General features: G+C 42.1%; 1 protein-coding gene across 7 annotated transcripts in view; it reads left to right on the forward strand.

The window, feature by feature from the left end:
• Positions 1–6775, forward strand: part of LOC146661493 (polypyrimidine tract-binding protein 2-like) — a 34105-nt gene extending 27330 nt beyond the window's left edge. For 6 of the 7 annotated variants that reach the window (XM_085417957.1, XM_085417958.1, XM_085417961.1 and 3 more), the window contains 3 exons: positions 4840–5056; positions 5299–5376; positions 5508–6775. In XM_085417957.1, coding sequence (XP_085274083.1) covers positions 4840–5056; positions 5299–5376; positions 5508–5637 — 425 coding nt within the window. In that variant the 3' untranslated portion in view covers positions 5638–6775. Of the gene's footprint in view, positions 1–4839; positions 5057–5298; positions 5377–5507 lie in introns of those variants that run through there. The other variant, XR_014913219.1, reaches the window with a different exon arrangement.
• Positions 6776–12377: the final 5602 nt, after the last annotated feature.

A 12377-nucleotide genomic window follows, 5' to 3' on the forward strand; every position in this document is an offset into this window, starting at 1 on the left:
GAGATTACCGAAAAGCACCACTGAACGACACAGGAAATCATTCCTGCCTGTGGCCATCTCCCTGTACAACGCATCCACTTAACACACTGTTTGCTGCTACAACTACACATGTTTCTTTTCCAAATATTTATTTATAAGTGACTTATGTATGTATGTATGTATATATATGTATATATTGTACTATTCTTAGTTAGCGTATTGTCTGTCTTGTCTTAATGTTGGTTTAAAATGGAGCACTGTAACAAAAAATAATTTCCCCCAGTGATCAATAAAGTATTCTGATTCTGATTCTGATTGCTGTAGTCTGCCCTCAGATCCACTAGCCACTGAGCATTGGCGTTATGGGTTGCGTCCTTCTCCCATATGCTCTTACAATATTGTTCCGTCTCCAGCCTTGGTGGTACTGTTCTCATATTGTTCCCCTGTTACTGGGAGTACACCTTGGATGGTTCTGTTGGCAGCTTCCAAGGCCTCAGATATGGACAGCTTGCTGTACTCCTTAAGCACCTTTTTTTATTGCACCTTTCTGCCACTCCGATAGTTGGCTAACCTCCCGCTGTGCTACCTTGATCTTTACTTCTAGTCTCCTTCTCCATGGAGGGTACTGCTCCTTGTGGCTGTTCAACTTGTAGCTAAGCATCTCACTGATCACTGCTGCCGTGGTGTAGATCAGCTGGTTAGTCTCGGTTATGGTGGCGGTAGGTATTGTCTGTAGTGCTGCATTCACATCATCTAGTAGATCTTCTGAGGGTACTTCACTTAGTCTTAGGAACTGGATCCAGGTTTCAAGCTTGGCCATGATCCTATTAGGTCAGTTCCTCTTACACTCAATGATCCTTCTTCCATTGCACTTGGGGTTTGGTACCCAATCTCAGTTGGGGGTGATGATGACTCCCCCTGACCTGTCATCCTGGCTCCCCCTTGCCATCCTCTAGCCATGAGAGTAGTCCCTTCTTCCAAATATTGGAACACTGAGGTACTAGTTGATTTGCCATCAATGTGGATGCTGGGTATCGACGATTCCATAGTTCCGCCATCCTGTTCCTATAACCCCTTCCGCTGGGGTTACTTACATAGTAGCATTCCAACAGTGCCCTATTTTTTTTTCTCTTGCCCACCGATGCCGTTCCAGTAGCCCACTTCCATTCATGGTGCCCTGGTTCCTCAACACCTGACCCTGCTGTCCTTGTCCGGGCGACGTCCGAGCTGGTATGATGGCTTCATATTTATCTCTCTCGCTCATCCCCCACATTCAGACACTTGTACATCATACATGCCAGACATGTTGCTATAAAATAGTCACTTGAATAAACTAAAATACAAAATGAATTACAAAATATTGATAAAAATAATAACAATAACAATAACAACTGTGTGAGAATGATAGATAATTAAAACCTTAAACTAAAACACTACCATGACTGTTGATTGAGATATGTAATGTACATATCTTGATGATCATCTCTTTCGTTTTGGCTACGTTTAGCTAGGGCTGCTCAATTAATCGAATTTTAATCACAATTACGATCTGGGCTTTCAATGATCATTAAAAATGACTGAGCCGATTATTAGCCCCTCCCTCGTGCTTTACTCTCGCGCTGCTCCGTGTGGCAAATCAAGCGCACCTCTCTGCATTTCCAACACGTGTCACAACAATTAAGAAGACCCAAGGGAAGCTCGGAAAGTTAAGCAGAAGTTATTTGGAGAGGAGAGTGACTGCCTATGGTTGAAAAGAGAGGTAAAAAAAAAACTTCAGTAGTGTGGAAACATTATGGGTTCGTGGAGTCAGACGTGGATCAAGTAGACACAGTGTGTAAACTTTGCTACGGTGTCATAGCTGCGCCACAGAGCAACACTGCAAAGTTCACTAAACATAGATGTTTACATTTTTCATTTATTTTTTATATTGCAAACATTTGCACTGTTATCAGTATTTGCACACTATTTTATATTATTTTTTAAAGTCATTATTCAATACATTGTTATTGTTAACCCTTTAAATGCCTGTAGAACCGGAACTGCGTAAGCTAGCGCAATAATTTGTTTTGCATATGAAACCGGAGGAGTTGCCGTGCCACCAGCACTGTATCGAACGGTTCAATATCGATACGAATATCGTTGCACCCCTAATACATATATATATATATATATATATATATATATATATATAAACACCCAGCACGCCCCTGCGGGCGGTTTATCCTTCAAGCTCGGGTCCTCTACCAGAGGCCTGGGAGCTTGAGGGTCCTGCGCAGTATCTTAGCTGTTCCCAGGACTGCGCTCTTCTGGACAGAGATCTCCGATGTTATTCCCGGGATCTGCTGGAGCCACTCGCCTAGCTTGGGAGTCACCGCACCTAGTGCTCCGATTACCACGGGGACCACCGTTACCTTCACCCTCCACATCCTCTCGAGCTCTGTTGTTTCGCCGTCATTGTGGATGTTGGGTATCGAAGAATCCATAGGTCCCTCATCCTATTCATGTAGCCCCTTCCGCCGGGGTTACTTGCGTAGTAGCATTCCAACAACGCCCTGTTTTCGTCCCTTGCCCACCGATGCCTTCTTGTTCCAGTAGCCCACTTTTCGTCAGGGTGCCCTGGTTCCTCAACACCTGACGCGGACCTTGTTGATCCGGGCGACGTCCGAGCCGGCATGCCTTCATATTTATCTGTCTCGCTCATGTCTGCGGTAGGCTTGCTTAGCATAGGGGGTCTAGCCTTAGGACCCTTACTGGATACAGACGCCCCAGGCAGGAATCGAACTTGCGATCGCAAGAGGATATATATATATATATATATATATATATATATATATATATATATATATACAGACAATATAAACATATTTAAAATTAAAGGAATTTGAAATGTACATTGTGCCTGGGTTTAGAGTGTCTGGAAGAGAGTCCTGTCTCAGTCAATTATAGATGATGTGAGAGGGCAGGTGTGTGTGTTTAGGGGGGTCCTTCACACAGTTGTTCCCAAACCACGATGTCATGTTCTGTGTGAGGATGCTCTCCACAGCGCCTGTATAGAAAATCCTGAGGATCTTTGGAGAGACCCTGAACTTCCTCAGTTGTCGTAGGTGGTACAGGCGCTGCATAGCCTTTTTGGTCTGGACCTGAAGGCTGAGGAGATGTGGACACACATCGCGATAGAATATGGTTAAAACACGCATGCGCAGTGCATTTGTTTTCATATGCACATGGCGGCAACGGAGAATGAGAAGGGGGAAAGCGGATCGTTGAGTGAAACGGATGAACCAGAATTAGTTTGTAAAAATGGTGCAACTTCAGTGATGTGGAACTGGTTTGGTGTTTGTCCGTCAGATACCCACCAAAGCACTTTTTTTTTTTTTGTAGAACATGCAAGCGGGCCGTCGTTATTACTGTATTTGTCGGACTAAGGTGCTCGTAAATCTGGGAGTAATCTGGGTCCTAAACTCCATCAAGTCAAACGAACACTGCGACACACTGAGAGTTAAAAACTGTCTAAATTCTTTCATCTTTAATAAAATGATCAGTGTTGCTGTTTTATCATGTGTAACAATTAAGTTTAACATCCAGGCATCCATGAAAACAGAATTTATTACATTTAACAGACTTAGAAGTTAGCAGGAAGTTAGCTTGCTAGTTTCCACCTAAGCATGATATTGCATGTTCTGACTGAGAGATTTCTGAAAAAATTCAAATGTACAGCTCTGCTATCACTTCCAACATAAATGAAGACAAAACTAAACAGCAGTGACGTTTGTAGGGTTACTGAAGTTGGGCTAGCTGGTATATCATGTGCTATGTGATCGCTAGCGACACAGCTATGTTAGCATAACATAAACACAGTGAAGCTGGAGGACGAACACTAACACTTTTCCACTCGATAAAAGTTAACATGAGGGTTCCCGATGGTTAGAGACAAATGCAGTCACATGGCAAGATGCTGTAAACGGACCAAACTTCAGTCAGGAGAACAACTGAGATAATCCATCCACAATACGAGGTTAGTCATTAATATACTGCAACAACATGGGAACAGAGCAGCTGTGATAGAATACAGCATTAATGAATCGATGGTACAGAAGTGGAGGAAGCAAGAAGAATGAGTTTAATAAAGTTTGATTTATCTGACTGCTTTGTTTCGCTTAATGTGCCTTATAATCCCGTGAAGTTTATGGTCCGAAAAATACGTATTTGACTTTTTTATTTGGCACACTGCAGTTTAATGTTGCAAAGCACCTCTTTTTAACTTTAGTGGATATCATACATGGTTATGCTGAGGATGTGTCAGCCCATTTCTACTGGAAATGCCCTTTGGTTAAACATTCAGCAAGGAATTTGCATTTGCACTGTTACATTTTTATATAGCTTTAATGCACATAAAAAACAGCTGCTTGTTTAAGTGAAAATGAATGGATGGGTTTTTTGCGCTAGTAAAGTTGTGGAGTTGTATTTTGTATTTTGTCTCGCATCAATTATATCGTCAGTTATATCGTTATCGCAAATTTTCAAATGTATATCATGATGAATATTTTTGGCCAGATCACCCTGCTCTTGTTGCAAGCAAGCATTGTAGTTCAAACAACGTACTTTGCCCTGATTTTTAGTAAGGTCTCTTGGCTGCAAGTTTTACAGCCAGAATGTTGGATTTGCAAAACAAACAAAACTTCCACTCTCACCTGTCCCCAGACGAGCCGCTGCGTCCATGCACACCGCCATCTTACATTACATCTGAGTGGATGTGTTGAAAGATTTCACTGTGTTAAAATGGCATAGGAATGTAAAAACTTTGGGATCTGTTGATACATAGCATTCATCCAACTGATATTTCTTTTACCCCCACTAAAGCTATGAGCCACCTGAATGGACAAAAGATGTACGGGAAGATCATCCGGGTGACACTGTCCAAGCACCAGACGGTGGCATTGCCTCGGGACGGCCTGGATGATCAAGGTCTGACCAAGGATTTTGCCAACTCCCCACTTCATCGTTTCAAGAAACCAGGTTCCAAGAACTTCCAGAACATCTTTCCACCCTCTGCCACTCTTCACCTTTCCAATATCCCGTAAGTACTGGTATGGTCAGTTGGCATCACACAGAGGACATGCCACCGAAGGATTTCTGAAATACTCCTACTAACTAGCACAGCTGTTAATGCAAGAGATTAACTGTGTTCTTGGTGTGGTGGCTAATGAACAGATCTCATTGTTAACAGTTTATATTAAAACTGCTAAATGATTAGACTTGGAGAAAAGAGCTGATGCTAAAATCATGTATGATTAGAGTCTGTGTCTTTCACTTTGGCAGACAAGATGTGACAGAAGATGACCTGCGGCTGCTCTTCTCCAACACTGGAGGCACTGTGAAAGCATTCAAATTTTTCCAGTATGTACAGCTGTCCTACCTACTGGACAAGTCCAGGCTAACATTTGTTAAAGATTCCCATAAACCTCCATCCTGCCACTTCCATCCATCTAGTTAATCTGTGGCATTTGTCTCTGCTTCGTGTTTTCAAGAGATCGCAAGATGGCTCTGATCCAGATGTCAACAGTGGAGGAAGCCATCCAGGCACTGATCGACCTTCACAACTATAACATGGGAGGCAACCAGCACCTGAGAGTCTCGTTCTCCAAGTCCACCATTTAAGAATGTGACCCACAGGCTCCGGACACTATGACTGTGATGGTTGAACTATTTCAAGCTCCTAGATTGTCTGAACACCAGGGGGACCACATAGATTGAATCAGTTATCTTGATTGTATCATTCCTTGATATCCTTTTATTTTCTTTAAAAAGAACAACATTGGATCTCCCCAGCTCTTTCTGAAGTGTCTCTCCATATTTTTTTGTCAAGCAGAACCTTGAAATGGTTGGTTGTCCCCCTGTACGTTAGTTGGATGTAAATCGGTGAATCATTTTTAAATGAAAAGATACAGTACTCGTGTGCCTTACTCAACTATCTTTTCCTACAGTTGGATATGTTAATTTATCAAACTCCTACCGAGGCACATTAGTATTAATGAGTTGATGAGAATGCAAGATGTTTTCTATTCATCTAGACAGAACAGTCTAGAAGCTGCGCCTCTGACTAGGCATAGCCGTGTTTCTTCTCCAATTTTAGATGACATTTTCCTTTTTAGTTTAGCAGCAGGAGAGCTGAATATTCCTGAGGTAAAATGTTTTTGGTAGCCTATGACATGCAGTTTAACTGGAACGCCTTTATTCCAAAGGGATGTTCAGTGGAAGATTGTTCTAGCACAATCCATGCATAAGAAACTATGACAATGTAGTAAAGTATTTTGTTATGTGATTTTGAAGCCTTCCTTGCTTTTCTTTTCTATAGCAGTGAGGTTTAATAGTTGGTGACAGTGTTCTTTAAAGCATGCATGATGATAGGCTCTCACATAAGTGTTGCATGCTGTGGAAGCAGTAAAAAGATGAGTCCACTGTGATTGCATTGTCATGTGACACTGTACTTGAGAGGGCTACTCAGTTGGACCAAAGTTTCGGTGCCTTTAGTGTTAAATCATATAAACAAAAAAGAGCATTTTAATTGTTGTGTATATGGGGAAGATGTCCACGATTCAAAGTGTTCACTGAATTCTTTTATTTTTAAATCACAAACCTGATTTCATAGGCATTTGTTCTGAACTAATCCTGGTGTATATACATTTTTTTTTTTTTTTATCGTCAAAGCTATGTTTTTGTTTTTTTAATGTAGTTCAGAATGTAAGGATTTGGACTCAAGCTGGTGCAATTAAAGGATAAAAATTTTTTCTAACAACGGAGGTTCAACTTGGTTTTCTGTTTTTTGAGTTTCCCCTCTCACGGTGTCTCTTATGTGTTCCGCATTACCTCTGTAGCATGTCTAATAAAACTCTTCTGTAGCTCTGCATTCACTTCCTCTGTCTCACTCCTCTATTTTATGTCTGCTCACTTCGGAAACCATCTTCAGTCCTAGGTGGGAGAAGACCAAAATCAAGTTGGAGACACTTGAAAGCAAGCTCTAATAAACCAGATTGAACCCTGTGAAGTTTCTAGATTATAGGACACTTTCTCGATGTGTTTCCCACTCTGCCAGCTTACTCAATCTGTTCCTTTAATATCTCGCTCTTCTCTCCTCTGGTATTTCCCCATTTTCTGATTAGCCTAAGGACCACTGCTGTCCTGACCATCTGTTTGGGAGAGCTTGACACAACCACAGGCATCAGTAACAGGCACTTTTTAGTCTTTGCACACAGCTTTAGCCTGTAGAAATGTGAGGGGTTTTGATTTAGCCAGCACTTGGGTCTACAATAGAAATAAAACTCAGCTGACAGGGAACATATAAACCACACAGAAGGCCTGCAGCTAAACTGGGGGTTTAAACTGGGAAACTATCTGTGCACTGACAGATCCCATTACATTGTATAGAATAATAATGGATTGGATTTATATAGCGCTTTTCAAGGCACCCAAAGTGCTTTACAATGCCACTATTCATTCACTCTCGCATTCATACACTGGTGGAGGCAAGCTACAGTTGTAGCCACAGCTGCCCTGGGGCAGACTGACAGAAGCGAGGCTGCCATTTCGCGCCATCGGCCCCTCTGGCCAACACCAGTAGGCGGTAGGGTAAAGTGTCTTGCCCAAGGACACAACGACCAGGACAGAGAGCCCAGGGATCGAACCGGCGACCTTCCGGTTACAGATACGCTTCCCAACCCCCTGAGCCACGGTCGCCCATGCCATTCGCCCAGAATGGCATGAAATGTAATGGACACAGCATTTAAATGTGCAGAAAGTGAATTTCAATCTGTAAATAAAGCACTATTAATCTACTTTCTATTAACCGGAAGGTTTCGTTCGTGGTTCGTTCCCCGGCTGCTCTAGTCTACATGCCAAATATCCTATGGCTTCAAGTTGCTCTCCGATGCAGCTGGATGGATAGAAAGCACTAATCTAGAAAAGCATAGACAAATGTGCTTGGCTGGATAAGACAAAACACTTGGCTTTGCTCATGTAGTCCATTTACTATTTACTCCCTGAGCTAGAAATGACTGAAACACTGGGAGAAGTGCTAGTACTCACACTACACCACAGTTTTCTTATTAATTTAAAGAAATCAGTGCATCTAGTGGCATAGTTCTAGTGATTAACAAAAGTGGAAAAATGTGATTGTCAGTCCGTGATTGTGAGGAACACTAAGTTTGAACAGTGTGGTATCTTAGACTAGAATAGAATAGCCCTTTGTTGTCACCGTACATGTACAACAAAGTTGTGGGTGCTTCACACAAACTCTAATGTTCTCCATGTGGTAAGTGTCCATGTGCTCATTGATCCTGGTCCCTCCTGTTTAGGTCTAGAGGTAACTTAAAAAGGAGCCAAAATCAGGCAGTGCTCCTGAAAACAAACACAAATGGCCTCCCACTGGTGTTTTTTGTGTCCTGTCTCCTCCTTCATGCTAGAGTCAACACACTACTTCCATTTACTGATCACAATCATTTTCATAAGGTGACAGTGCTACCTGTAATATTAATATTCCCTTTTTTCCCTTTAGAAGCTAACTTTCTTCTGTCATATTCATCAGACTCTGCTGATGAAAAAGTGAAAAGTAAAATAAGCCCACATGCACACACCCACGGTGTTGTCTTTTACTTGTGTTTTTTGTATTTATTTCTGATTTTTTATTATTTACTAAATAAAGGAAAAGTAAGAAAAATTTATTTATAAAGGGCAATAAGCAGCTGCACAGCATTATAGAACAAAACGGTAAGATAAAAAAGGAATATTAGTGAAAGTGAAGTAATTATGTAGTTTAAAAGCCTAGTTAAACAAAACTGCTGCTTTCTACGAGTCCAGATGGTCTGCTAACCAAAGATGTACTGGGAGACTGTGCGAAAGTCTTGGTGTCACAGACTTAACTAGTACACACCATACAACACCTCACCTGGTGTTGGGTCTCTCTGCAGTAGACTATCACTTCCTGTTCCTGTTACAAGTGACAGTGGTTTTATCTGCGTAACCCATGTAATTAAAAAACCTTTAGATAATAATTAATTAGTGAAGGTTACAAATAATCTTCTTATGGCCTCTGACGGGGGACTCATCTCCCTGCTTGTCCTGCCAGTGCAGTTCTCCACAATATTGACTGTAATATTATCTTACCGCTATTACAGCATGTTGTAGGTAGTAAATATACTGCATTGTATCAATAGACTGCAGTTTGTTCCTGTAAATGGGGACTCCATTACAAAGAATGACTCCTAGCATGTATAACCTGACAATAATGAACTTGTGTATGTAAAGAACAGTGGAACATTTAAAAGGATGAAAATAATAAAGTTGCTGTCGCTGTGTTGATGTAAACAGGCTTCGTTCCATCAGGGACCGGGTACATCCACATGACTTTGTGATGATGGACGCCCCTGTCAGGATTGTTTGAAGAAGATTGCACTCCACAGTCCAGTCCTGGGCCTGTGCAGATGGCCTGATCCATCATCATGCAGACATTTGCAGCTCACTATTAGTGCCATGGGTTTTTATTTTGTGAGCGTTCTGTGGAAGTGCTTGTGTCCTGGATTGGGCTCTGAAAACAAAGATGACATGATGTATCAATGCAAACCAGAGGAGCTAATCAATACCTAGTCTTTGCAATGCATCACTAGGGCTGGACACTGTGATCCTGCTCTCTGTCACCCAGATTATAGATGACAGGACAAAGTCTCATGGATGCTGTTAGCTCATGGGTTTCTGCACTCCTGACTATAAAAACACATTGGAACTACGAGTTTGAAAGTAGGAAATTCTCATTCATTTTCTATCTGAAATAATAATAATAACTTTGTTTGTATAGCACAACACAGGGTTACAAAGTGCTTCACAGTTTGAATAAAACCCACACACTGAAGTATACAAGTTAAAACATGCAGACACAATCAACCACACAGTCAGACATTCATTTCAACAGACTCACATATACACAACCAGTTCCAAACTATGGCCGAAAATAAAGGCGCAAAGATTAAGGGAAAGCTAACCTGTAAAAATTTGTTTACAGTAGTCGTTTAAAACAGTTAGTAGAGTCAGCCGACCTAATTGACTCAGGAAGGCTGTTCCGAAGTTTGGGTGCAACAACCTCCAAAGCACGATTACCTCTAGTTTTGAAATCAGAGCAAGCGACAGGTAGGAAACCTTGGTTAGAGGATCGGAGAGGCTGATTGCTCTGTAGCTCTGCTACAGATACAGCCACTTAAAATGACCTAACTAGTATAATTGCAATAGTATAATTAATTGCAAGCTAGCATTTAATGCAATACAAATAGCCAGACATAAAGCACTCAGATTGCACAATAATATGTATGTACATGGGTACTTCTGTTGGAAATATGTGGTGCTTTGTTCTAAACATTTCCTGTGATTAATAAAGTCAGTGAAAAGCTGCTGCACTAGAGGGACCCAAAGCTTTGGCACTGTGCTTAAAAACTATTGGTAATCCTTGCCATTTACCCATTCCAAACAAATTAACAGATATAGCTGTAACGATCACAGTCACGCCAGCTTTCTTGATGGATGGTATTACTCAAGTTGTCTGCCGCTAATCTTAGTACTTTCATCTTTGTGATTTATTTTAATACTCTGGTTAAAAAATGTTGAGCTGTGAAAGGGACACTCAGAGTGCAACAACAGGCACATGTCCCATAAATAAATGTTCAACATAATACTGCAGTATTCATTCATTCCTAGTTAGGTACTTAATGGTGCAAAAACTTCATGTACTGACAGGTAGGAGAAAAATAATATTAGCATATACCCCAGCCTGAATGAGTGACCATGCAAATAGTGCTCTTAGCCTTCATAGATGGCGATCTTTTCAACTATGCAATCAAGACATTGTCTATTTTATATGTTTTCTATATCGTTTCTTGTGTGTAATCACATTGCCCGCTGTGAACCACCAGTACCACATCCATCGAGTTAACACTGATGTAACACTGTGTTTGACAAAGTCTCTAGTGCGGAGACTGCCGGCTATCGGTTGATTAATCTGAAGCAGGGTAGGCGAAGCATGACTGACTTTTCTGTTGATTTCTGAACCCTAGCTGCACAGACCAAGTGGGGACCTGAAGCTCTGAAGACCACCCTGTTACATAATATCCGTGAAGAGCTCAAGGATGAGCCTCTCTAAATGCCTTAATGTTCCTTTGTATTCAGGTGGATGATCGCCCGCGGGCGCGCCGGAGCTCACGAAGACAGCCGTTTCGAGAGCCTCCGGCTTCTCTGGACCTCCAGCCCGACGCACGGGAGGCTAGAGCTTTCAAATTCAAATTTCAAATTCAAATTTTATTTGTCACACACACACAACCATACACAGTATGAGATGGGGGTGAAATGCTTGTAGCTGTACAATGCCCGACCATTAAATGACAGAAGAAAAGTTTTACAATATTTACAATTTACAGTTTACTACAAAAATTTACAAATTAACTTAGGAATTTACAGTAAAGAATGTGCAAATAGCAGAAGAGATTATAAAGATAAGGATTATAAATTATAGGAATTATAGGATTATAGGAAATGTGTGGTGGTGCATGTGGTGACGTGTGTGAGAGTCCAGTCTTATAGTGACGTGTTTGGGAGAGTCCAGTCCTACACCTGGTTCAGGCCCCGAATAGCCTGGGGGAAGAAGCTCCTCCTCATTCTCTCTGTTTTGGCCTTAAGGGAGCGGAAGCGCTTCCCAGACCTCAACAGTGAGAAGAGTCCATTGTTGGGATGGGAGAGATCCATCATAATCTTCCTAGCTTTGGACTTGCACCGCTTGGTGTATATGGACAGCAGGTCAGGGAGCTCTGATTGAATGATGCGTTCTGCCGAGCGCACCACCCTTTGCAGATCTTGTCTGTCCTGCTTGGTGATGTTCCCAAACCAGGTGCAGATGTTTGCCGTCAGGACGCTCTCGATGGTGCAGGAGTAGAAGTTCTTGAGCACCTTCAGTGGCAGATGGAAGTCTCTAAGTCTTCTGAGGAAGAAGAGACGCTGACGGGCTTTCTTAACCAGGGTGTTGATGTGACAGGACCATGACAGGTCCTGAGTGATGTGGACACCCAGGTATCGGAAACTGTCCACTCTCTCCACTGGCGTGCCACTGATAATGAGGGGATTGTAATTCCTCGCCTGCTTTGTAGTGAAGTCCACGATCAGCTCCTTAGTCTTGCTGATGTTTAGGAGGAGGTTATTCTCCTGGCACCAGGTCTCCAGGTTCCTAATCTCCTCCAGGTAGGCCGTCTCGATGTTGTCGGAGATCAGGCCCACAACAGCAGTGTCGTCAGCAAACTTGACAATGGAGGTGGTGTCTGATGTGGCTACACAGTCATAAGTGTACAGTGAGTACAGCAGGGGGCTTAAAA

Source organism: Rhamphochromis longiceps, linkage group LG9 (genome assembly GCF_057381845.1).
Source record: "Rhamphochromis longiceps isolate RC_006_pf linkage group LG9, R_longiceps_female_GT1.1, whole genome shotgun sequence".
Lineage (NCBI taxonomy): Eukaryota > Metazoa > Chordata > Actinopteri > Cichliformes > Cichlidae > Rhamphochromis > Rhamphochromis longiceps.